At 47.5% G+C, this 25,442-nt stretch overlaps 2 protein-coding genes across 6 annotated transcripts; both read left to right on the top strand.

Moving 5' to 3' along the window:
- Positions 1-99: 99 nt before the first annotated feature.
- On the top strand, positions 100-13,611 carry tgs1 (trimethylguanosine synthase 1). 2 transcript variants are annotated; one of them, XM_076981918.1, is made up of 13 exons: positions 100-455; positions 554-618; positions 838-986; positions 1,118-1,853; positions 2,222-2,351; positions 2,478-2,564; positions 2,649-2,814; positions 5,092-5,434; positions 5,523-5,708; positions 11,127-11,270; positions 11,350-11,568; positions 11,842-11,918; positions 13,329-13,611. In XM_076981918.1, the coding sequence occupies exons 1-13, from the start codon at positions 346-348 to the stop codon at positions 13,440-13,442; spliced, it is 2,526 nt and encodes an 841-aa protein (XP_076838033.1). In that variant the 5' UTR covers positions 100-345; the 3' UTR covers positions 13,443-13,611. The 2 variants fall into 2 exon arrangements, with proteins under 2 accessions (XP_076838033.1, XP_076838032.1); XM_076981917.1 differs by having other exon boundaries at positions 5,520-5,708.
- A 128-nt stretch (positions 13,612-13,739) lies between these two features.
- Positions 13,740-24,643, top strand: lyn (LYN proto-oncogene, Src family tyrosine kinase). Of its 4 annotated transcripts, none has more exons than XM_076981037.1 (14): positions 13,740-14,071; positions 14,458-14,522; positions 17,176-17,252; positions 17,549-17,600; positions 17,689-17,794; positions 17,887-17,985; positions 18,099-18,202; positions 18,306-18,455; positions 18,589-18,741; positions 19,975-20,157; positions 21,879-21,955; positions 22,681-22,834; positions 23,115-23,246; positions 23,642-24,643. In XM_076981037.1, exons 3-14 carry the CDS (start codon positions 17,181-17,183, stop codon positions 23,842-23,844), a joined length of 1,485 nt encoding a protein of 494 aa, XP_076837152.1. In that variant the 5' UTR covers positions 13,740-14,071; positions 14,458-14,522; positions 17,176-17,180; the 3' UTR covers positions 23,845-24,643. The 4 variants fall into 4 exon arrangements, with proteins under 4 accessions (XP_076837152.1, XP_076837151.1, XP_076837153.1 ...); XM_076981036.1 differs by having other exon boundaries at positions 17,176-17,312; XM_076981038.1 differs by lacking the exon at positions 14,458-14,522.
- Positions 24,644-25,442: the final 799 nt, after the last annotated feature.

Genomic DNA, 25,442 nt, shown 5'->3' with positions numbered 1-25,442 from the left:
CATCGGTTAGATCGAAGCTACAGAATAAAAGTCTCTCACCCGTTCACACGTTCTGCCGTTAAGCATCGGCAGCCAAAGTAAGACTTTTATCTTGCCAAAGTCTTACCCATAATTCGCGGGATTATTTTAGCAAGGCATCTAAACATGTGAGAGTAAATTAGTTAGCTAGCCATCGAAACAACCCCCCCATTTTACTTTTATGACATTGTTTTAGAGAATTTTACCAATCTAAGTGTTTATGCACATGTACCCCGTTCATATCTCTAGGTTATCGTCTCTTGTACCTTCAGATTAAAAAGATGCGACTAACGTTTAGCTAACTGGGGCAGCCAAGTATCTCAGATCATGATTCATTATGGCAGATGTGTAAGGAGTGCTGTAGCTGATATATATTTCCATCACAGTGGGGAAGACGAAATGACCATACACTGTCTGTGTTCCAGGGCTTTCGTTAAGTGAGTAGCGAGTGGCGAACACATCTGAGATGTTTCATTGAAACTACTGTGCATGTTTCCCCCACTGTGTGTTTTTTCTGCTCATTTAAATATTACAGTGATCGAGAATTGTATCGATCTGATTATAAATCTCTGCAGAGTCAGACTGTCAATGGATTGCAAGGTATGTTGGTTACATTTACATTTATGGCATTTAGCAGGTTAATCTTGAAATCTTTGGTGCAACCTGATGCAGCCTGTTAGACCAGTGTGCATGTCTCACTAATGGCTATGTTGGCTATTTGTGTAAAAAAAAATATTCTTTTTGATGCATTTTTGTATAGCTGTCTAATTCAGACACGTATGGACCTTGTTTCATTTCGTCCTCTCTTTTTCTAACCAGTCAATTTGGAGGAAGAGGAGGATGATGAGGAAGAGGAAGCTTTGGGCTTTGAGGATGAGGACGAAGCAGCGGTGGATGAAGAAACCCTCCTCATGGCCACCATGGGTTTGCCTGTAGCATTCGCCAGCTCCTCAGCTCAGAGGAGAGGGGTACGTGTTTATCTGCCCATCTTAGGGTGTTCAGAGAACTGTGGTGAGGACTAGCAGATTTAATCTGCAGTCATTAACATGAGTGAATAAATAAACGAAACAGATACTCCTCCATGTTTGTACACATGTAGAAAAGGAACGCTCACCACTGGGGGGCGCTCTCTAACCGTGAGCCCACACCGCCGGAACCGCAGACGGAGCAGAGCGTGGAGGAGGTGTCTGTCCACGAGGACACACAGGAGGGAGAGGAGGAGAGAGGCCTGGAGGAGAGAGAGGGAGAGGAGGAGAGAGGCCTGGAGGAGAGAGAGGGAGAGGAGGAGAGGGGTCTCCTGGAGGAGAGCCCTGCTGATCTGGGTTCTGCTGCCTCCGACCCAGCCTGGGCACAGTATTGGCAGCTGCATGGGGAGAGTTTGCTCTGGGTCAGCTGGGTGGAGAAGCACCCCGAATTCTCCTGCACGACCCCTCAGGCTCCCTGGGACTCCTCGGAGTGGAGGGAGACCTGGGAGGAGCACTCCAGTCAGGGCTTCCTGTATTACTGGGAGCAGTTCAACTACTGGGTCTCCCAGGGCTGGACCGTGGATGATTCCTGTGGTGGTGGTGTTTCCTCGTGTGACGGGGATGACCAGCGCGGCGAGGACGAACAGGGGGACGAAGGGACCGTGTTGACGTCCCCCTGTGACGGGAACTCTGGGACGGCGGAGGAGGCACAGCGAGAAAACCGTGATGAGACGTCCGAGCTTTTGGGCCGCCTGAGCTTGGGGGAAGGCGGAGACTGCGTGAGGCCGTCGGGCTGTAGCTACGCGGATGAGCCCAGTGACGGAGGTGACCGGAAACGACCGTCATCGCCTGGCAGCGGCAGCCCAGACAGTGAGTTCCTTACGTCGTTACATATCGGTTCGGTTATTTTCTGTCGTTTGCAGGAATACGCCGTGGCAGCCTGCCGGGATCGACTTCCTGACGGCTCGGGCCGTCCCCTTCCTGATTGGTCCTTTGAACGAAAGGAGACACGCAGGGTGAACCTGTCCAGGTTTGACGGGTCCACTCCAGTGTCTGTCTGGGTCTGCCGGGTGTCAGAGATGAATACACAGAGTGTGACCGTGAACGCGGAAACCCGCAAACGTAACCTGTCACTTTGTGTGATGCCGGCCCCTCCCTGCCGAGGTGTCGGAACCGGACGACCTTCGCGCCGACCTTCTGTTGGCGAGCGCAAACGCTTTTACTCCCGACTGTTTCAGAGGCAAACGAGCAGCCCAACTCCAGCGCCGCGTCGGACCGAGACGGCCGCCCCGCGAAGGACGCTTCCGCTGAAGACGAGGACGGAGACGAAGAGCCGCCCGAGAGAAGACCAGCGAAAATGAGACGAAGGCAAGTCGCAGTTCGCGAATCGCGCGGGCTACGTTAGCGCTGCAGATTTAGGCTTCGCTTTCAACGTGTAGTTGGGTTGGTGCCCGTGTTGGCATGGCAGCTAATCCTGATGTTTGTGTGTGTCAGTCACGAGCTGGACATGGAGGAACTTGCACAGATGCCTGCTGAGGAGGCGTGGGAGACTCTGGGGCTCAAACGTGGTCCGCAGCTCAAGTAAGACAAACACACACGCACGCCCGACACACACACACGCACACAGCCACGCTAAAAGAATGACCTCACTGTGGGCCATGCCAGATTCACCAGCGTGCTAAAGTTCCGGCAAGCGTGCCGACCGCTCCCGCGGAAGTGGACGGGTCGTGGGCCGGCGGAACCGAAGGCACCCCGCGGGAACAACACGCACGTGTTCTTCACCGAGGACGGAGAGACCAAAGCGACAGAGATGAGCCCAACCCTCCAGAAAGTAAGAGAGCGTTTTCTTCTTCTCCCTTCTGAATCAGAGTCCCACCACGATTGGTGAGGGGTTGACACTTCTCACGAGGGAGTCCGTGTTTCTTTTGAACAACGGTTCAGCCCTGGGTCCCATGTGGGTTTATGAACAACAGGCTTCCATCCTGATCACATCTCCAAATCCCATAATTCCTTGCAAGTATTGCAGAGGGCGGGATCATAGTCTCAGTCCTGGAGTCCATGTGGTTTGGGTCGTAGTGGAGACTCCATCTCCGTTTGTAGGCATGGAGGGTGGGGTGTGTGGCGGGTGGGTGATGCGCTTACGGTTAATGATGGGCCACCTAGTTTTTGCCTTCTTTTACTGACATGCGAAATGAAACGCTTATTGGATTGTGTGTGTGTGTGTGTGTGTGTGTGTGTGTGTGTGTGTGTGTGTGTGTGTGTACACGTGAGTAATGACAGCTCTTCATTGCATCACTGTCATTTATAGATGTCAGTTTGTGCACACATGCAGAGAATGACAGCTTAACTGTCATTTATTTTAGGGATGTATATATATATGTGTGTGTGTGTGTGTGTGTGTGTGTGTGTGTGTGTGGGCTGCTCCCCATGGGTCTGTCAGTTGAGTGTGATATCAGGCAGGCTGAGCTTCGTGGTGCTCTTGGAGAGTAGAAAAATGGGAATGACGCACACAAACATGCATGTGCGCACACACACACACACACGCACACACACACGCACACACACACGCACACACACACACACACACACACACACACACACGCACACACACACACACACACACGCGCGCACACACACACACACACACACACACACACACACACACACACACACACACACACACACACACACACACACACACACACACACACTTCAGCTCTGTTCATCCTCTGCTCAGTCCTTTCGGCAGGTTTGCCCTACCTACACCCCCTTCTGTGTTCTGCCTGACACACACCACACACACTGTGTTCTATGTACACACATCACGCACACGCCCCCGCACCACAGACACACGCACACGCCCCCGCACCACAGACACACGCACACGCTCCCCGCACCACAGACACACGCACACGCTCCCCGCACCACAGACACACGCACACGCTCCCCGCACCACAGACACACGCACACGCTCCCCGCACCACAGACACACACACACGCTCCCCGCACCACAGACACACACACACGCTCCCCGCACCACAGACACACGCACACGCTCCCCGCACCACAGACACACGCACACGCCCCCGCACCACAGACACACGCACACGCTCCCCGCACCACAGACACACGCACACGCTCCCCGCACCACAGACACACGCACACGCTCCCCGCACCACAGACACACGCCCCCGCACCACAGACACACGCCCCCGCACCACAGACACACGCTCCCTGCACCACAGACACACGCTCCCCGCACCACAGACACACGCTCCCCGCACCACAGACACACGCTCCCCGCACCACAGACACACGCCCCCCCGCACCAGACACACGCACGCGCCCCCCCGCACCACAGACACGCGCCCCCCCGCACCACAGACACACGCCCCCGCACCACAGACACATGCTCCCTGCACCACAGACACATGCTCCCCGCACCACAGACACACGCTCCCCGCACCACAGACACACGCTCCCCGCACCACAGACACACGCCCCCCCGCACCAGACACACGCACGCGCCCCCCCGCACCACAGACACGCGCCCCCCCGCACCACAGACATACGGCCCCCCGCACCACAGACACATTTTGTATTCTTGCAGACGACCACGGACTGTATTTTCCAGTCCTCCCCTTTCACGCAGACTGAACTTTCACCCCCTGCATTCACCCGGCTGCTGCTCGGTGCGGACAGCGACCCCACATGACCCCAGCGTTGGCCCCTCAGGAGCAGAGGACTTTGCTGATCTGGTGTCGGCCGAGTGGTTTACCACAGCAGACTCCGTTAACATTATCTTTTCATCTTTGAAGGATAGGGAGGTTCTCTCTGTTTACCATCATCGTTCCCGATTCGACGTACGAGTGTACGTCACCGGGTAACGGTAGACACGGTATTTCTGAATCGGTGTGACTCGGGACATTTGAAACAGTTTCTACAGCCCTGGTGTAATGTTCTTTACTACCGAATTAATCTTGCTCTGTGTTTTTCTGTTGCATCCCCAGTTAATATTTTGCTAGACGTAGTGTTGTACATAAACCTGACTGTTCGTTTCTCGGTTGCTTGTGTATTTCTTTTTAATGTGTTGATTCTTTTCTCCCAGGTGCAGAGTTTTCTACAGAGAGTCCAAACGCAGAATGTCTCTGAGAAGACAGCAGTGTTGGACAGCCCGTCCTCTCCGCACGGGGACGACCCAGAGACCGGACAGAGCACTTTAAAGCTGCAGGACAGCGAGGAAGAGGAGGAGGAGTTTATGAAGGCTCCACCCTGCAGTTCAGGGACCGCTGGGCGTGTGGATCAGCCGCCGCAAGAACCACGACCCGTGACCTGGACAGAACCAGAACCGCACTCGGACCCGGAGGAACAGCCTGACCCCAGACGGGAGCTCCTGGTCTTGGACATACCAGACTACCTCCTCCCCGACCCTCCAGAGAGCGCAGACGGAGGTCAGTGCCCAGAGCTCCAACCAATCGGAGTTTCCCGTGTGTCCCCGAGCGTCTCCGAACAAACTTCGTTTTTTCTACCGCACAGCAGCAAACGAGGGGCCCTCGAAGAAGACGACGAAGAAGAAGAAGAAGAAAAAGAAGAAGAAGGCTGGGAGGCAGAGCTGGGAAGAAGCCACGCCCCCCGAGATCAGCGCCGAGCCCGAGCTGGCCAAGTACTGGGCGCAGCGGTACCGCCTCTTCTCCCGGTTCGACGAGGGCGTGAGACTCGACCACGGTCAGTCCATCCCACAGGGTCTCGGGGTCGCAAATTCATTAATTACGCACCACTGTAATTGCACCGTTAATACCCTCATTTGCATTTTCGTAACAAACGTGGTGTTTTTCGTAACGTTTCCTTTTGTTCGTTTGTCACGCTCGTCAGCTCGCATGAATAACTTGCGAACTTGCGCCCGTCGGAGAACTGAAATACGTGTAGAAAGTCACACGTGTAGTCGGGTGTTGAGCTGCGGTGACCCCTGCGTGCCGTTTTAAACCAGACCAAGTCCTGTTGTGGGTGCTGCCCTGAGTCTTAATGCAGGTGACAAAATAAATAAACGCAGGTGAAATTCTGCACCGGGGCACGTAAAGTGTGGAGATTCAGCTTTTTTAATAGAGTAGCTGTATCCCGGCAACCACCATTGAACAGTGAGTTCCAGATCAAAGTGAGAACTGATGGTGCGTTTGTAATCACGGCGCGTGGAGACGTGCGGCCTGTTCGTGCGGTGGTTACCGCGGCCGCGTGGAGGCCCAGACTCGTTCGTGCACAGCATGTGAAGACGGTTGCAGACGCAGAATTAACAAGCGACGAGCTCTTATTAGGGAGAAAAGGGAAACTAACACAGACCACTGACCTGGTCAGGAACCAGTTCAACCAGTGGAGCCCAGTGATGGACACTGGGGGGTGTGGTCTGTACGCAGGCCCGAAGGAACATTGTGATTCCAAGACCTCAAGTTTGTCTGGATTAAGAACACTTACAAATCATTTTACAGCTTATCTGTAACTCCACCTGCTGATTATCCCAGCCAGTATTTATATTGCAGTCTAATATGCTCTTACAGTAAATGTTCAAAGTCAACATTCACTGCTTGTCAGCAGATAAAGTTTTTAACCCATCTTCAGACCAGCACGTGGTAGACCTGCTGAACGGCTTGAGGTTCTTCCTGGCAAATTAGCTCCAGCTTGTCGAGGCTGGTTGCCTCATGAGGACCGATGTTTCGAAAGTACCACAGATTGTCGACGGGAGTCGTATCTGCACGTGCTGTAGACCGTTTCAGCGTCGCTGAGGGCCGGAGTCTATCTGAAGGTTCGTGGCGCGCAGACGGCCTCGGGCCGGCTACGTGACTTAGAAGCGTCGGCCTCCTCGTTCCTTTTCCTCGCCCGACCATGGCGGCTCCTCGCACTTTCGACTGCGGTCTCGTGCTCGGCGCCAGACGCGCTTTGATGTGTTTTCCTCTCGATCGTGGCTTCTCTCTCCCACGCAGGACAGATGTAAGCAGCACTCGCGACTTCCCTGACTGGTTCGCCCTTCGCTCGGCCTCCGCTAGCGCAGCGGCAAACTTTCCGGAAGGTTCCGCGCGAGTCGCCTCCGAGCTCTGAGGGCAGGTCTCTTTTATTTAGAAGCGTTGAGCTTTCAAAGTGATTTTGGTTGAAGCTCTTCAGTTGGAAGCCAGATGTGTCCTTGTTGGGGCAGAATCCTTCACCTGTATAAACCTGGAGATTCCACAGTGAAACATATTTTCATTTAGTCATTTTTGTCAATTCTTTTTTCTTACATGAAAAACTTTTCAAAAAATTTATTAATTTTGACAGCCAGCCTTTTAAATTGAAAATAAGACAGCACCAAATATCGGTGTCGTTTGGAATTCATAATTCGTAATATAAATGGGTAGGGTGCTGTGTGTGTGTGTGTGTGTGTGTGTGTGTGTGTATCAGCAGCTGAAAGTGTGTGGTCTAGCCAGAAGTGGTTTGGCTGAGGAGCTGATGAGAGTGAAAGAGTGACAGAGATGTATGTTGGAAGAGAGATGGTCAGATAAACGAGAGAGAGGGAGGGAGAGATGGAGGGGAGGGTGCATTGGAGAGCAAGACAAAAACGCGTCAGCATGGAGAGATTCCTTCATTCATTGCTGCATGCTAGACCTCTCTCCGACACAGACAGTGCCCCCCCTCCTCAGACACACACACACACACACACCCACACACCCCACAGAGGTTAGCAGATGCACCTTCCGCCCGTCTCAGAATAACTGCTACTCCAAGTTCGGGTCATGGGGATCCCGGCGTGCGTTTGAAAGTCCATTTGCAGTGCAGATCAGACACGGCCATGTCTCCAGTCTTCACGCCAGCAGAGCTGGAGGGCTCCTCGGTGGGCACACCCCCTAAAGCCACGCCCCCACCATAACGCCCCGCCCCCATGCCCCACCCGCCTTGCACCGTATCACGCAACCTGGAGTGAAGCGGCCGGGGTGGAGAGGCGAGATTCCCAGCACGGGGCTACCGTGTGCGGCGGAGAATCGGCCCACGTTCCTCTTAACGGGAACATTCCAGGTCTGGTGCTGAGCTGAGGGACACGTCTGTGACTTTTATATTGAGAATTGGTCACAAGTTCAGCTTTTAGCAGACCATCAAGGTACCAGCAGTTTCCTCTGAACCCTTCGACTTCTGGAACATTCTGTCTCTGGTTCTGACGTGCTAATGTGGCACTGAACTCATGCGCAGACACGCCCGATTCGGCTCGATAATGAAGTCGAGAGTTCGGTCAGTGACACTATCGAATGCCTACGTCACTGCACCTTGGGACCGAGACGAGCACGATAACAGAAGTCGGAAAAAAAGCCCCCCCAAGGCCCTCCTGTGTGCAGTAAACAGGAAGTGTGTGAGGGCCCCTGTAGAACCTCACCACAACCCCAGACTCACACCCACAGATGTGGTAATAACAGGTGTTGCATTTTGAAATGGTAGAGAGAAAAAATAACCAAGCCAGTTTTATTTATACTTTATTTTCTTTATTTATTTTGTAGCGCATTCGTTATGCAAATGTTTCCAGGTGGAAACGAGAAGCCGTTTTTCCACACAACACTAAAAGCCCTGTAAGTGACTGATGTCACACAGTTTTCAAGGACATTGGGGTAGCTCAAATTTCAAGATGTCAAAACAGTCATCCAGTTTTAAGGCCTAGCTTAGTGTGTGTGTGTGCGTATGTGAGTATAATGTGTGATGCTTCTCACAGGAAGCTCTACATTGCCCCCTGGTGGTGAAAGTGTTTAAGTGACTTTGAACGTGGCATGGTTGTTGGTGCCAGACAGGCTGGTCTGCATAACCATCTCTAGGGTTTACAGAGGATGGTCTGAAAAAGAGAAACTATCCAGTCAGCAGCAGTTCTGTGGGTGCAAATGCCTTGTTGATGCCAGAGGTCAGAGGAGAATGGCCAGACTGGTTCGAGCTGATAGAACGGCAACAGTAACTCAAATGTTGTTATAGCTGAGACTCACAGAAGAGCATCTCTGAACGCACAACATGTCGAATGGGCTACAGCAGCAGAAGACCACACCGGGTGCCACTCCTGTCGGCTAAGAACAGGAAACTGAGGCTACAGTTCACACAGACTCACCAAAATCGGACAATAGAAGATTGGAAAAACGTTGCCTGGTCTGATGAGTCTTGATTTCTGCTGCAACATTCGGATGGTGGGGTCAGAATTTGGCATCAACAACATGGAAGCATGGATCCATCCTGCCTTGTATCAACGGTTCAGGCTGGTGGTGGTGCAATGGTGTGGGGGATATTTTCCTAGCACACTTTGGGCCCATTAGTATCAATTGAGCATCGTGTCAACACCACAGCCTACCTGAGTATTGTTACTGACCATGTCAATCCCTTTATGACCAGTGTACCCATCTTCTGATGGCTACTTCCAACAAGTCAAGAGGTTTTATTGTCATTTCAACTACATACAGAGTATGTACGTTCCTCCAGGACCATGGTGCAACATAAAACACAGTGCAGACAGGACATAAATGCAACGGACAGACAGTACAATACAAGACAGACAGTACAGTATACTGTAAAGCACTTTGAGTTGCATGTATGTATGAAAGGTGCTATACAAATAAAGATTATTATTATTATTACAGAGTGCAAAAAATTAATCAGACACTTCACTAGAGAGAGAAGTGTAAGAGGTAGGTTTGGTTAGTGCAAATTGTGCCATGTTCAATACGCAGTATATATACAAAGGGAGTCCCTGTCACAGTGAAGTAGTGTGTGTAGTGCAAGTGCCTTCACATTGTCAGGGATAAGTGGTTGGGTGTGTGTGGGTGGGTGAGTGTGTGTGTGTATGTATGGAGGAGAAATCCGTCAGTTTAGTGTCTGGCGTTTGTCTGGAGTCTGATGGCTTGTGGGAAGAAGCTGTGGACTCTAGCCATGTTGGACCAGATTCTGTGGTACCTTTTTCCCGATGGGAGGAGGGAGAACAGTGTGTGGGAGGGGTGGGTGGGTGGGGTCATCCACAATGCTGGTTGCTTTGCGGGTGCAGCGGGTGGTGTAAATGTCCGTGACGGAGGGGAGAGAGACACCAATGAACCTCTCAGCTGTCCTCACTATACGCTGGAGGGTCTTGCGGTCGGAGACATTGCAGTTCCCAAACCAGGCAGTGATGCAGCTGCTCAGGATGCTCTCTATGGTGCCTCTGTAGAAGATGGTGAGGATGGGTGGAGGGAGGAGGACCTTTCTCAGCTTCCGGAGGAAGTAGAGATGCTGCTGGGCTTTCTTGGCAGTAGAACTGGTGTTGAGGGTCCAGGTGAGGTTCTCCGCTAAGTGGACACCAAGGAACTTGGTGCTCTTAATGATCTCCACAGAGGACCCATCGATGTTGAGCAGAAAGTGAGTGTGATGTGCTCTCCTGAAGTCAACAACCATTTACTTGGTCTTGTCCACGTTCAGGTGAAGGTTGTTGTCTTTACACCAGTCTGTCAGCCGCTGCACCTCCTCTCTGTACGCTGACTCGTCACCTTTGCTGATGAGACCCAGCACTGTTGTATCATCAGCGAACTTAATGATGTGGTTTGAACTGTGTTTTGCTACACAGTCATGAGTCAGCAGGGTGAACAGCAGAGGACTCAGAACACAGCCCTGGGGGACCCCGGTGTTCAGCGTGATGGTGCTGGAGGTGCTGTTCCCGATCCGGACTGACTGGGGTCTCCCAGTCAGGAAGTCCAGGATCCAGTTACAGAGGGGTGTGTCTAAGCCCAGCAACAGGATAACGTGCCATGTCATAAAGCGCGAATCATCTCAGGCTGGTTTCTCGAACACAGCAAGGAGTTCACTGTACTCGAATGGCCTCCACAGTCACCAGATCTCAGTCCAATAGAGCACCTTTGGGATGTAGTGAAACGGGAGATTCACATCATGGATGTGCAGCTGACAAATCTGCAGCAACTGTGTGATGCTATCATGTCAATATGGACCAGATTCTGAGGAATGTTTCCAGTAGTGTGTGTGTGTGTGTGTGTGTGTGTGTGTGTGTGTGTGTATTGCCACATGGACTTATTTCCTCCCAGGGCTGTAGCACTTATAACCGTTCCTGTACTGGTGTTTTTGACCATCCTGTACTCATGTCCACGTTCAAGTGTGGCCTGTGGTTTGTGACTTGCACAGAGGGCTGGTTCTCCGTCACACCGGAGAAGATAGCGGAGCACATCGCCCAGAGGGTGCAGTCCGCCTGCGACTCTCAGCTGGTCGTGGACGCCTTCTGCGGTGTGGGCGGGAATGCCATCCAGTTCGCCCTCCTGGGGATGAGAGGTACGTCCGCCATCCGCCCGCGCTAACCGCTAACACATCGCTGTGCAGCACATCATCACCGTCTGTCTGTCTCTCTCAGTGATAGCTATCGACATCGACCCAGTCCGTCTGGCCCTGGCCCAGCACAACTCTGAGGTGTACGGCGTGGAGCAGCACATCGACTTTGTCCAGGGAGACTTCCTGCAGCTCGCCCCCCGGCTCCGCGCCGACGCGGTCTTCCTCAGCCCTCCATGGGGGGGGCCCGAGTACCTCAACGCTGATGTCTTCGACATCGAGACCATGATGAGCCCGGATGGATATCCTTTTAGCACTGCCGTAGCGTTCATCCCACCATGGCTAACGGTGGAGGGGAGCTAATGGGGAATTGATTAGCACGAGTGCATTAGCAAGACTGCTACATAACGCTAACTGTCCTATAGTTGAAGCTCTAGTCAAGCTCTGGTATCTTGTGGCAGTGTGTGAACGTGTTTCACGATTATTGTCTGTTTTTATCAGATCTGCACGGAAGTCTTAAGTTTGTGGCATTGCCGCAGGATGTAATCTGTGGAAACTCCTTAACTTCCTTGCACATTCGAAATTTTCAGGCTGTCGAAAATGATTTCGGATAACATCGTGTATTTTCTCCCTCGGAACGCTGATATGGATCAGGTAAGGCCATGAAAATGTGGATGTGAAATGTGGTCGCAGTAGACGTGAGGTTTTTAGTTTTTCAGTGAAACACGAAATGGTGTTTGAGTGTGTGTGTGTGTGTGTGTGTGTGTGTGTGTGTGTGTGTGTGTGTGTGTGTGTGTGTGTGTGTGTGTGTGTGTGTGTATTTAACATGGCCTGCTCACTCATTCTTGCAAATGGTCTCAGGATGGTGGACTTCTCTCTCTCTCCCAGTTTGAATGCTGACATCAGCGAATCTGCTGTCTGCCTCATGGAAATTTCATACGCAGCCAATCTTAAACCAGATCTGTATGAATGCTGTGAGCATGCTGAGCACGTATATGAAATATGTATACTCTCGACTCTGGGTCTCCTCTAAATACGTCACTGCATTAACACGCACCTTAGTGGTAGTATGTTCATATTTTACCTACAACCAGGATGTGGGAGTTGGGAGAAAGAGAGTGAGCACCACTCTTCACACCCGTTTAATATGTGGCTGACTGTAGTGTACCAGGAAAAACGTTTGTCAACGCTTAACATTTCTGTAGAAATTTGTCGTCAGTTTGAAAGCTGATTTAACGGAACAGGAATCCCAGACCACAGGCTTTCACCATGACCTCGTCACAGAGCGCCGCTAGCCATGGGCCCAAAACGCCGGGAGAAAGTTTGAAACCAGTCGTGCTGAAGCTTCATAGACCCTGTCACTGAGTTCCTGCTCAGTTTATAACACGGTTGTTTGCATATTGGTGGCTAAACATTTGCCACATTAAAGCTCTTGGTGTGTGTAATACATGGATTCATTCCTTAAAGGGCCCCCTATCTTGAACAACTAGATTTTTTAAATAAAGAATTTTGAATAATGTAAATATAGTTAAAGTTTCAAAACCTTTTTTCATTCCTGTGGTTCAGACAGTTCATGGAATCTAAGCTGCATAAACAGCCTATTTTCAAATCTGGCGCTGATGTCAGAACAAACTCATTTGCATAACAACTACGCTAGAACACATTAATAGAACACATTAATATATCATGTTTTAGCACCATATATTAATGCTGTAACTATTTTAAGCGATAGTTTTGCAGACATTTGAGCTTTTCCTTGATGGTTAAGAAGTAATTTTAAAAAAACCCAGCTTTTTGCTTCATAATAAACCAATCACATAACCAATTAACTATTCATTCCTGACTGGAGCCTTAACAACTTGACTCCCCTGAGTTCACTGGTGATGTTGAATGTGGTGTGTTCAGCTGTTCTCTGTCCACTGAGTGAGTGTGTGGTCATGACTGGGCATGGTGTACCCAGCGTGTGTGTACTGGTGAACAACCGGATTACAGTGTGACTTGTTGATATTGAAGTCAACATTGTTTTTGGCATTTTGCATTAATGTCCCACTTTTCTTCCTGTAGATTGCTTCTCTTGCTGGGCCAGGTGGGAAAGTGGAGGTGGAGCAGAATTTTCTGAATAATAAACTCAAAACCATAACTGCTTACTTTGGCAGCTTGATAAAAACAGACTCTTAATTTGTCTTGTCGCTGCTCCCCAGATCCGCTGTTCTGAATGTTTGTTTCCATGGCTTCTTATTCTACTAGTCTGTTTTATTGGCTAATTTACAGTTCATTGTTTATATTAGAGATTATCCCTGTTGTGTTGTTTGTAAGTCTTTTTATTATTAATAAAAATATCATGTAATCCGTTGTCTCGTATGTTTGCTTTAAATTACCCTGCCATTTGATGTTGGCACGCAGTGTGATCATTCCAGTAATACCACAATATGTATTTAAGACGTGAATTTTATTCCAAACCACCTGCAGGGGCTGACGAAGACGTTATTCCTTCCAAAGCAGCAGTAAAGATTTAAGTGGTTTTGACAATAGGTCTACACATACTTAAGCTAATCATTATTATTGCGGATAATTAGATCTGGCGTAAAATGATTGGTAAACTTCACGGCAACAAATGGCGCAGAAACTGAAAAAAAAAACCAAATCATGCAAATAAAAGCGATAAACAGCGAGTGTTCACACCAGGAAGTCAGAGTGAAAGAGAAAAATATGCCAAGTTCCTCTTTGCAGCTGCAAGGACCAGTTCAATGAGCGCGCGCCACGGGCTGCTTTAATGCGTCAGAATAAACACACTTGACACTTGACAGGTAAGTTCTTTATGTCATAAATAACTTTTCATGTATTATGCAGGCTTGTGTACATTTTATAGACTTTGTCAACATCATGTGCGCATGTGAGACACGTATTCCGATTTGTACACCGGTGAAACCGTTAACAAATTATAACTGGAAAAAAATCTGCTAGTACGTCTGCTGGGTGGGATGTCAAAAGATATTAGTGACATTAACGTACCATTGATGGAGCGCACTGATGCTTAAAGTATTAAAAGTGGATAAAATTAATTTTACGTTGCCAGATTTGTATGATTTCATGGTTTCTCTTGGCTATATAGAGATAAACTAGGAGTGGTGCACTGCAGAATTTAGCTTTTAATTTGTTGTACTCATACAAAGATGTTCCTGGTACCCTTAAGGTCCAGTGGGTGCTGAAGAGATCAGATGTTCACCTCCTGAAGGACGTATCAGCGGAACCTACCAGGTGTTCAAACGTTACACAACAGACCCGTTATTTGGGGGCAATAGTAAAATGTAAAGTAAAATGACATTGTTACTGGGTTGTGATTAAAACGCAGTCATGTTCCACACAAAGCTATCCAGAACATTGTGATTTTCTTTCTAAAACCCTGGAGGAAGTGATTATGTATACAACTGAACATGAGGACGTGAAGACAGAGCAGTGTTTAAAAGTTGATTTATTAAAAAAAACCTTTTTATTGTTTTAATACCATCGATATATTAAATTATCTGACGGTTTTGACCAAGTTCGATGAGGCAGATGTCTAAAACAGAGCATCTATTTTTAACACCTCGCACCAGTGACCGGTCTTAGTTCAGAATTAGTTCAATCTTATTTCGGTCTTAGTTCGCTCTTAGATCGATCTTGGTTCGGTATTAGCTCATTCTTAGTACGGTCTTAGTCCGTTCTTAGTTCAACCGTTTTGGTCAGATGAAGCTCTCGCTCGCGGCACCACGGTGCACGCGCTCTGTGTCGCGTGCGTGACGTGCGCGCGCAGGACATGGGATGATAGGGATTGGACTTCAAGTGAAGACTTCCTGTAATTCACGTGGTGAAGATGGCATTCGGAAATGTTTATGTCCAAATAGCTGTTATTAGGGGCAAGCTTGCACTACAGTTGCTCTGTTTGTTGCACTGTTTCCCTTACTAGAGCTTTAAAAGTAAGGCACAAAGTGTATGGTGGCCTACTGAAAAGCATATGAAATCATAAATTTAATAAATTGATACACTTTCAGTAGCAGTTGCAAAGATACTAAACTTGCTATGAGAGCACCACAGGGTGTTGGGTTCTTGTTTTTATTAGTGAGTGTTTAATAGTATTATCTGGACAACCAAACTCAGGAAACTCTCAGGAGTTTCTTCTAAATGTATCACCTTAAACGTTAGTGAATAGTAAAACCCCACCGCCATAAATCCATACGAACAGAGATGTGTGTTTTGCTGCGTTTCTCTAAGCAGCTCGGACGCCGTGGTGAATTTTAAAGTGCAGCAGGCCTAAAAACGCCAGCAGCAGCCGCCCTGGTGGTTTGGGGTGTCACGTAATGGCTGCGTTGTTGCTGTGGCCAGGCCACCTCTCTCTATTCTGCTCTCTGCACTCTCCTCTCGTGTCTTTCATGTTTGAAAGCAGCTCTGCGGATGGCCAAAGGAGGAAGTGTGAGTCGTCGCTGCCCGCCCTGTGCCTCACACGCTAATCTGGCCGCATAGCCCTGCGACTGGCTTCCTGCACACATCTAAAAATACAGACAGTTTTTTGGGCCCCTGTGTCCAACAGCGAGCGGGACGCGCGTTCACCGACTCCCTGCTGAATCTAATCTTTACAAAAAAAACTTCTGGACGCTTCTTTCTCTCTCTCAACCAGATGGTAACACAACAGTAGTTGTCTCTGGATGCGAGGAACGTGCGGGTGCCAACCACAAGACGAACACTTTAATGAGGTTTTCTTTTAACAAACAAACGCTATGGGGAGACCTTTCGAACAAAAGGTCCAGCCAAGGTAGCGAAATATAAATGCTGTCAAATATATTCTTCTATTGCTAAGAGACCACTAGAAAATCTAGGTCACTTTAACCTCAGTAGTCTATACTTTAATGGCGCAGCACGATCCGAAAATCTGTTGGCAAGCGCAGACGTGCGTCCTGCAGGACCCTCACGTGAGATTGCGGATGCTGTTACACGCTCAGATGGGCACAGACTTTTGGCTTGAAATGGGGGCACGCAGGTGATTTTTTATCATGAGTCACTTACACAGCTGAACTGTCAAAGTTTTCTTTTGATTTCTCAGTTTCTTTGGCCTTCTCTAATCTGAACGACACTAAACATCGGTTAATAATTTCTTCATCCTTATTTAGCTAAACCTCCTTGGCCATTCTTCAAAAATTAGTGACCGTTTTATCTCTACACTAAAAGGGGGGAAACCTCACCGTCGGTGGTGTGGGTTGAAGTTCAGATTTTTTAACTGCCAGCTTCCTTCACTTACCCTTGAGGTCCTGACCGGCAGGTGTTTTTAATGTGCTACTGAAGATTAATAATGTGAGGTCACCTTCTCTGGAATGTTGATATCGGTTACTGATTGAGCGGTTCCTGCTGAACAGAAGTGGGCACGGTGGGCAAACCTTTCTGTGTTTCCATGCATGGCGCGCAGAGTTCCTGCCACTGAACACAATACGCCTCAAATTACATTTAGAGCTTCCTGGTATATTTCCACATATTCGTTTTCTGAACATGATAAGGTATCATCAGTATCATGGACTTGGCTCTTATTAACTATTATTACTTATGAAAGAAGCACGTCTTGAAAAATGTACACGAACCGGCACCTTAAAATCTCCTGTTGCTCAGTGCTGTCTGTGTTTGTTGGTGGAAGTTTTGTTTTAATGAACCATTATGGTGCTTGAACAACAGCATAATGTTTGTAGGAAGCTTTCACCACTTTCTCTGACCCATAGCTGAACTACTGCCACAAATGCCACGTCTTGACTCTATCCTTTACAGAAATGCCACGTCTTGTCTCTGTCCCTTAGAGAAATGCCACGTCTTGTCTCTGTTCCTTACAGAAATGCCATGTTTTGTCTCTGTCCCTTACAGAAATGCCATGTCTTGTCTCTGTCCCTTACAGAAATCATGGGTTGTAAAAAGTCCAAGCTCGGGGAAGTCCCGAATGGTGGTGTACTTGATGTAAAGAAGCGTGAGCCAGTACGTACTGACAAAACAGTTTATGTGAGAGATCCAACCTCCCCTAAACCCCACACTATAGTAAGTAGTAGAGTCAGGTTGGAAACATACAAAAGTGTCATGTGACTAACACTTCTGGAGGGCCATTTGAATTGCTTTGTTTTGGTCAAGGAGGGGTGTGAACAGATATTGCCATATTTTGTCATATTTATCATTTTGAATAGTATTACATAGAATTCAGAAATTATTTCTCTGTTACCCATGCGCAGAAATGTATTTATAGAACTCTGATTGCCATGTCAAATATTCATTTGCAGAATAATTCTCCTTCAGGACTCCTGCCTGGTCAGATCTTCCTAAAAATGGAAGGTTTGTTAAAATTATAGTCGTGTGTCTGTACCTCTTCTTCAAAGAGTGTGCACCTGCAGGAAAAACACGGTTTACCTTTCTCCCACAGAGCAAGAGGAGCAAGACAAGATAGTCATCGCTTTGTACGCGTACGAGGCCATGCACCCCGACGATCTGGAGTTTAAAAAGGGGGAGAAGTTGCGTGTTCTTGAAGAGTGAGTAACACAGCAGGCCGGCCTGCACGTCCAACAGTGTTCTCTACGCCTCTGCCCATCAAGCGTCGTCTCATGTTCGTGTACTTTGGCAGGCACGGGGAATGGTGGAAGGCCAAGTCGCTGAGCACCAGGAAGGAAGGGTTCATTCCCTCCAACTACGTAGCACAGGCGGACACGATGGAGACCGAAGCGTGAGTCTGGACGTGCCGTGTGCGTTCTCACGTGGGACGTGGGAGCCATCTCCGTAGCAGGGTTTTCACACCGATGAGGCGAGAGGAACAAACTCCTTTTGTTGTTTTTTCAGGTGGTTCTTCAAGGAGATCACAAGGAAAGACGCAGAAAGGCAGTTGTTGGCGCCTGCTAACAAACCCGGCTCGTACCTAATACGAGAGAGCGAAACATCCAAAGGTTCCTATTTTATCTCCATCATTTCCTAACAGATGTTTTGTGGGGGGGTTTTCGCATCAATCTGCATCATCTCTAATAAGAGTTGTGTTGAAATCTTTTACAGGAAGCTACTCCCTGTCTATTCGAGACGTGGGACCTCAAGGTTCAGATGTTGTCAAGCATTACAAGATCCGCAGTTTGGACAATGGTGGCTACTACATTTCCCCCAAAATCACGTTCCCTGATATCAGCAAAATGATAAACCACTACCACAGTAGGTTTCATCTCCAAAATTTCCATAAACAGAACTTTTTGTCACATTCAGAGTATTCAGAGTCAAAATTGAAGATCATTCTACAATTGTTTATCATTCTACATAATGGATCACGTGTGTGCTCCTCACACAGAGCAATCTGATGGCCTGTGCCGTAAACTGGAGAGACCCTGTGAAAAGCCAAAGGCCCAGAAGCCCTGGGACAAAGATGCTTGGGAGATCTCCAAAGAGTCCATCAAGATGGTGAAGAAGTTGGGAGCGGGGCAGTTTGGAGAGGTGTGGATGGGTGAGTTCAAGATCTACAAACATGATGGCGTACCGCAAATATTCAGGCTACGTGAACTCCTCATGGAAAATGGCTTTATATCAGAGTTCTTTATTAAGGTGTGATCATGTCCTGTTTGTTAACTTATTTAACCATGGTTTCATATACACTACATGAAACAATCAATAATCTACACTCACTCTGAACCACTTAACAAGGGCTTGTTTTTAAAACTGTCCAACATATCCTAGCAAGTTGAGTGTTTTCTTTCAATTTCAATTTAGTACCTAGATTTGACAGTATTGTCTGCTTCATAACTTGTGATTTTCGGAAAGGTTTCACACACACGCACACGCACACGCACACACACACACACACACACACACACACACACACACACACACACACACACACACACACACACACACGACTTACTGTTTGAGGTCTAGCTGGGATTAGCAGCGGTAGATGGTAAGAAGCTTTAGTGTGAACTGCAGTGGGTTCGAGCGGGCCAAACACGTGCACACCCGGGTGCTCTTATCTGGTACGTGGAAGAAGGAAGCTGTGGACGCATTTGCATTGGACGCCATTGTTTTTCAAGCGGTTCCTTCCTGCTCGGAGGGCATGGTGGATTGCAGGAAGTGGTCAAACTTTGCACACGTACAAACAGATGCGGGCTGGCTGGGGGGGGTTGGGCCTGCGACTTCAAGCTGTTTCCTCCCGTCGGCACACCGCACCTGCTGGCTATTCTGTGGCCGGGATCGCAGCGGGTTCCCGCCGACCCGCGGAGCTCACGTGACCCGCATCCCGCCGTGCCGCCGCTGGGCACTTTTCCACGCTCTTGCACGACCCACGTGACCCTTTAGGGAAAAGTCACGTCAGCTGGGACATCCTGAGAGACACTCTACTCAATTACTTTAGTGTCGAAGCCTCTTTCAGTTTCTGTGTGGTCTCCAGGGTTATGGGTATCATGACGGTATTGTGAAGAAGATATTTCTGTACGTGTGTTGGGGGGGTGGACAGCTTACTGTAAGCAGAGGCCCACAAAAACGGCCCAAAATAATTTCTACAGACCGAAAGAGGAAAGAAATGAGTATAATCGCAAAGTTCCTCCGTCTTTGCTGATTCGGGCTATTCTGTGTCACGAGGTTTCGGTACACAGGAATTCTCCAGTTGAGGTCAGCATTTCTTCTGCTGCCGTCTGCGGCTTAGTGCCGGGACCTGGTGACTCGTGAAGTCCTTTTTGTTTTGCAGCGTTCTACAACAACAGCACAAAGGTGGCCGTGAAGACCTTGAAGCCAGGAACCATGTCTGTGGAGGCTTTTCTGGAGGAGGCCAACCTCATGAAGACACTGCAACATGATCGCCTGGTGCGCCTCTACGCCGTGGTCACCAAGTCCGAACCCATCTACATCATCACGGAGTTCATGGCCAACGGTATGGTGAGCGTGGAGACACGGAGAAGGAATATTCTGAACATTTCATTAGGGTGCTGTTGTCTACATACAACTTGGAATCTCTAAATTGCCATAAGTAAACAGGACTAAGCTAGCGTTACATGTAACAACCAAATTAACTAGATATTATCAAAGTGAACCTTCCTGATATCGCAGTGTAAACATTCAGTGGCAGCCATATTTGATAGATACAAATTGGCATTTTATAAACATACCAAAAGTATTGCCAAAAGTATTCGCTCACCTTCCTTGACTCACATATGAGTTTAAGTGACGTTCCATTCCTAATCCATAGGGTTCAATATGATGTTGGTCCACCCTTTGCAGCTAGAATAGCTTCAGATCTTCTGGGAAGGCTGTCCACGAGGTTTAGGAGTTTGTTTATGGGGATTTTTGACCATTCTTCCAGAAGTGCATTTGTGAGGTCACATACTGATGTTGGATGAGAAGGCCTGGCCCTCAGTCTCCGCTCTAATTCATCCCAAAGGTGTTCTATCGGGTTGAGGTCAGGACTCTGTGCAGGCCAGTCAAGTTCATCCACACCAGACTCTGCCATCCATGTCTTTAAGGACCTTGCTTTGTGCACTGGTGCACAGTCATGTTAGAAGAGGAAGGGGTCAGCTCTAAACAGTTCCCACAAAATGTCTTGGTATGCTGAAGCATCTAGAGCAGGGGTACTCAACTGGCGGACCGCGGTCCGGATCCGGACCCGAACGCAGTCCTGTCCGGACCCAATCTCATTCCTGATTAACTGGATACGGACCAAAACAAAACCGGAGCATGTATTTCAGTATTGAAAAAACACTCCATCACGAGTGTTACGTTCGCCACCCCCGCTCAACAACTTACGTTCGCCACCAAACCCCCCCCGGTCAACAACTTACACAGGTATCTGCCAAAATTGGACTGCGGACAAATTTAGTTGAGTACCCCCTGATCTAGAGTTCCTTTCACTGGAACTAAGGGGCCAAGCCCAGCTCCTGAAAACAACCCCACACCATAACCCCCCTCCACCAAACTTTACACTTGGCACAATGCAGTCAGACAAGTACCACATGGCAACCGCCAAACTCAGACTCGTACATCAGATTGCCAGATGGAGAGGCGTGATTTTTCACTCCAGAGAATGCGCCTACACTGCTCTAGAGTCCAGTGGCGGCGTGCTTTACACCACTGCATCTGACGCTTTGCATTGCACTTGGTGATGTATGGCTTGGATGCAGCTACTCGACCATGGAAACCCATTCCATGAAGCTCTCTGTGCACTGTTCTTGAGCTGATCTGAAGGCCACATGAAGTTTGGATGTCTGTAGTGATTGACTCTGCAGAAAATTGCAGAACTCTTCACACTATGTGCTTCAGCATCCACTGACCCCACTCCATCAGTTTACGTGGGCTACCACTTCGCCTACCACTTCATTATTTGTTGCACAGGTGACATCCTATCACAGTTCCACGCTGGAATTCACTGAGCTCCTGAGAGCGACTCATCCTTTCACAAATGTTTGTAAAAACAGTCTGCATGCCTAGGTGGAAGTGATTGGAACACCTGATTCCGATCATTTGGATGGGTGACCGAATACTTTTGGCAAATATAGCTTCAACCAAAAGACGTAGCTGTTACACCCCCTGACTGTTACTCCACCTGTGTTCCTCCCACATTCTCCACCCTCCGAGTGAATATGCTCTCCTTCTTTCTAGGCAGCTTGTTGGACTTCTTGAAAGGTGACGTCGGCTCCAAACTGCATCTTCCCAAGCTGATCGATTTCTCGGCTCAGGTAAAAGGCCCCGAGCTGAGGCGTCCTCACGAGTGCCTGTCCTTCTCCTTTTCTCTTGTGTTGTAACAGCAAGTATCTGGGTGGCGGGGGGGTTTTCTTCGTTTTTCTAAAAATGCACTATTTGGAAACCAGTGCTGATGTCACTTTTTCCATTGCTTGAGGAGAAAGAGGAACTGTAACTCGGATGATGTTGTAGGCACTGACTCCACCCCCTCCAAATATTGCATGCAATATATTAAAACAATAAATAAATTAGTTGCATAGCCTTGAATATTACTAGGTTAAATTCCACAGGGTTTAAGAGGTATGCTAACAACAGAGGACTATTTCTTTACAGACCCAGGGGTTAATCAGGGTTTATCATTTGTCACAGTTTACAAAAAAGGGAGCATTAAGGATTTCAAAATGACTTTGAAATCTTAAGAATGACAGAATCAGAGAACTGTATTTATTGCACTTTCTGTACAAGTTCTACATCCTTTTTTTCAAAGTATGAAAGAGGACATTGACAGAGAAGTGAGACCCTGTTTTTGTCCCTGTGTGTTTTTGACTGCATTTGCTCAGCTAAAGTCAAACAGGTTCAGATATCTCAGAAAGAATATAAGCTCATTTGACCACGTCTCCGATTTCAGCCCTCAGCTGACGGTCGTTTTGCCCTTTGACCAAGAGAGGGTGAGTCATTTATGTTAGTGTGATGCTTCATGTGGTATGCTGGGTATGTGCAGATAGCAGAAGGCATGGCCTACATCGAGAAGAAGAATTACATCCACCGAGACCTCAGAACAGCCAACGTTCTGGTCTCCGAGAGCCTGCTGTGTAAAATTGCAGATTTCGGCTTGGCGAGAGTGATCGAGGATGACCAGTACACAGCCAGGGAAGGTGAGAGAGACGTCGTCTCCTGGTGTCCTGCACCGTGAAGGACACGTCTTCAAAGACAGGCAGTGTTCTTGGAGAGCAGAGTCTCTGTGTGCTCACAAAACAGTGAGGTCATGGACCTGAGGGTGGGCCGCAGGGCCCGGATATAAGCGTGTGACCTCAGCATGACCGAACCCATTTTCACAGTTCAAGAGAACAAGTAACCCGCTTGATAGTGAAGAGGTACTGAACACTAAAGACGTTCAGTAGCTGTGTTACAGTATCCAATATTTCTGTGTTACAGGAGCCAAGTTCCCCATCAAATGGACAGCACCAGAAGCCATCAATTATGGTTCCTTCACCATCAAATCAGATATGTGGTCATTTGGGATCCTACTGTACGAAATTATAACATATGGGAAAATCCCATATCCAGGTACAATCGTCTGGACTTTAATCTCTCACAAAAATAAATGCAACTTTAGTCGGAAACATGTTTGTCATGACTAGAGAAGCAACGTTGACAAATTTCACGTTAAATGCTACATCTCCATCTGCTGGTAAAAAACAGGAAAAAAATGAATGACTAAAAAACATTTTAGCAATGTGTCACACCTTTAGTTTGATTCATTACTGTCACGCCTTAACGTAACGGTCTGCTAATGGTTACATTAAATGTTTTCACTGTGTCACTACTGTAGCTCAGTCACTGTACTTGATAAAAATACATAGTGTTGTTTCACCGCTGTTACTGAGGACAATTGTGCAATTTTCTAAACTGATGGGATGAGAAGTTTTACTTTTTGTCTTTCTTGCTAATTTTCTTGGCAGGGATGAGTAATGTTGAGGTCATGAATTCTATTCAGCGTGGCTACCGGATGCCCTGTCCTGAAAACTGTCCACCTGAACTCTATGACATCATGACAACCTGCTGGAAAAACAAACCGGAAGACCGGCCCACTTTCGACTACATCCAAAGTGTATTAGATGATTTCTATACCGCCACTGAGGGGCAGTACCAACAGCAACCGTGAGGGGGCAGAGTTTTCCACCTTGCTGAACTTTCATAATTTATAGTTATGGCGCAATGACGCGCATGAGAAGCCATGTATACTTGTAAATATGAATATTTGCCAACATCGCCTTGCTTATTTTAAGCAAGATCAAAATGTTTCTTCAAATTGAAGTTGTGTTTGCTTGCCTGTAAAATGACGCCTGTGCTAATTTGCTTTAATGTATTAATGTATTTTCAGTTTTGAGTTTTAGTGACCACATTTATAGATTACAGTAATTATTCCAGAGAAGAGGCCAATCTAATGAAACCATGTGTAGGTCAGCAGGTCTGATACATTTTGATAGTGAGAATAATATTTAATATGCATACTACGCAACAAATTGATGTTTTACATTATTTGTAACAAGGCATAATTAGCCTAGCATGAACACGAGACCACTTCCTTAATACTGCTGATGATTATTTTCACATGTAGGTTTTCAGTTTAAAAGTAAAGCACATTGCACCTTGCTCAAAGACACCCATGCTGACACTGTTAAAAAAGAAAACCATGAAAGTGAAGTTGAATGAAAATTTAGTAGTCAAACTAATGTTCTGTGCTGCATAGGACTAGAAACGTCTACATTTCTCTTCTTTACATTTAAGAACAAAGATTCTTAATAACATTAACACAAATATTACATATACATTTGGATTTTTTGAAATAGCATGATTTTTGTTTTGATTTACATTTTGTGAACAGTTGTACATAACTGGTGTACTGATTAATCAAACAGCCAAACTATTTCAAAATCTAAATAAAACAGACATAACTTTCATTAAGTAGTTACTGAAATGTATTACAAATGGTAGCGACAATGTACAGCAGCATGATACTAGCAATACTTGGGTCCCAATAGCACTTTGAGATGCATGTATGTACACTGTATTGTTAAAAATAATTCGGCCACCCATCCAAATTATTGGAATCAGGTGTTCCATTCACTTCCATGGCCACAAGTGTATGAAATTAAGCACCTAGGCATGTTTTTACATACATGTGTGGAGGAATGGGTCGCTCTCAGGAGCTCAGAGAATTCCAGCGTGGAACTGTGATAGGATGTCACCTGTGCAACAAATCCAGTCGTGAAATTTCCTCACTCCTAAATATTCCACAGTGAGCTGTCAGCTGTATTATAAGAAAGTGAAAGTGTTTGGGAATGACAGCAACTGAGCCATGAAGTGGTAGGACACGTAAACTGATGGAGCAGGTCAGTGGATGCTGAAGCACATAGTGTGAAGAGGTCACCAACTTTCTGCAGAGTCAATCACTACAGACATCCAAACTCCATGTGGCCTTCAGATTAGCTCAAGAACAGTGTGCAGACACGAAAAGTGCTATACAAGTAAATATTATTATTATATAATAGTGAATCAAATTCTGTCAAAATAAAGGTCCAGACAACGTTTTTTAAGTGCTTTTTATAATAGAAAAACAGAAAACAAACAGTAGGAAGAAATTTATAATAGTTTATAACTGGATAAGGATGGTGCCATTATGAATGACAAAACAGGTATTTAGAGAGGCGGGAACGTCTTAAACTAGGTAATAAGTCACAAACATTGAATATCAGTAGA

Source organism: Brachyhypopomus gauderio, chromosome 19 (assembly GCF_052324685.1).
Source record: "Brachyhypopomus gauderio isolate BG-103 chromosome 19, BGAUD_0.2, whole genome shotgun sequence".
Lineage (NCBI taxonomy): Eukaryota > Metazoa > Chordata > Actinopteri > Gymnotiformes > Hypopomidae > Brachyhypopomus > Brachyhypopomus gauderio.
Note: the sequence above shows the minus strand (reverse complement) of the source record. Positions and strands in the feature narration are given on the sequence as shown.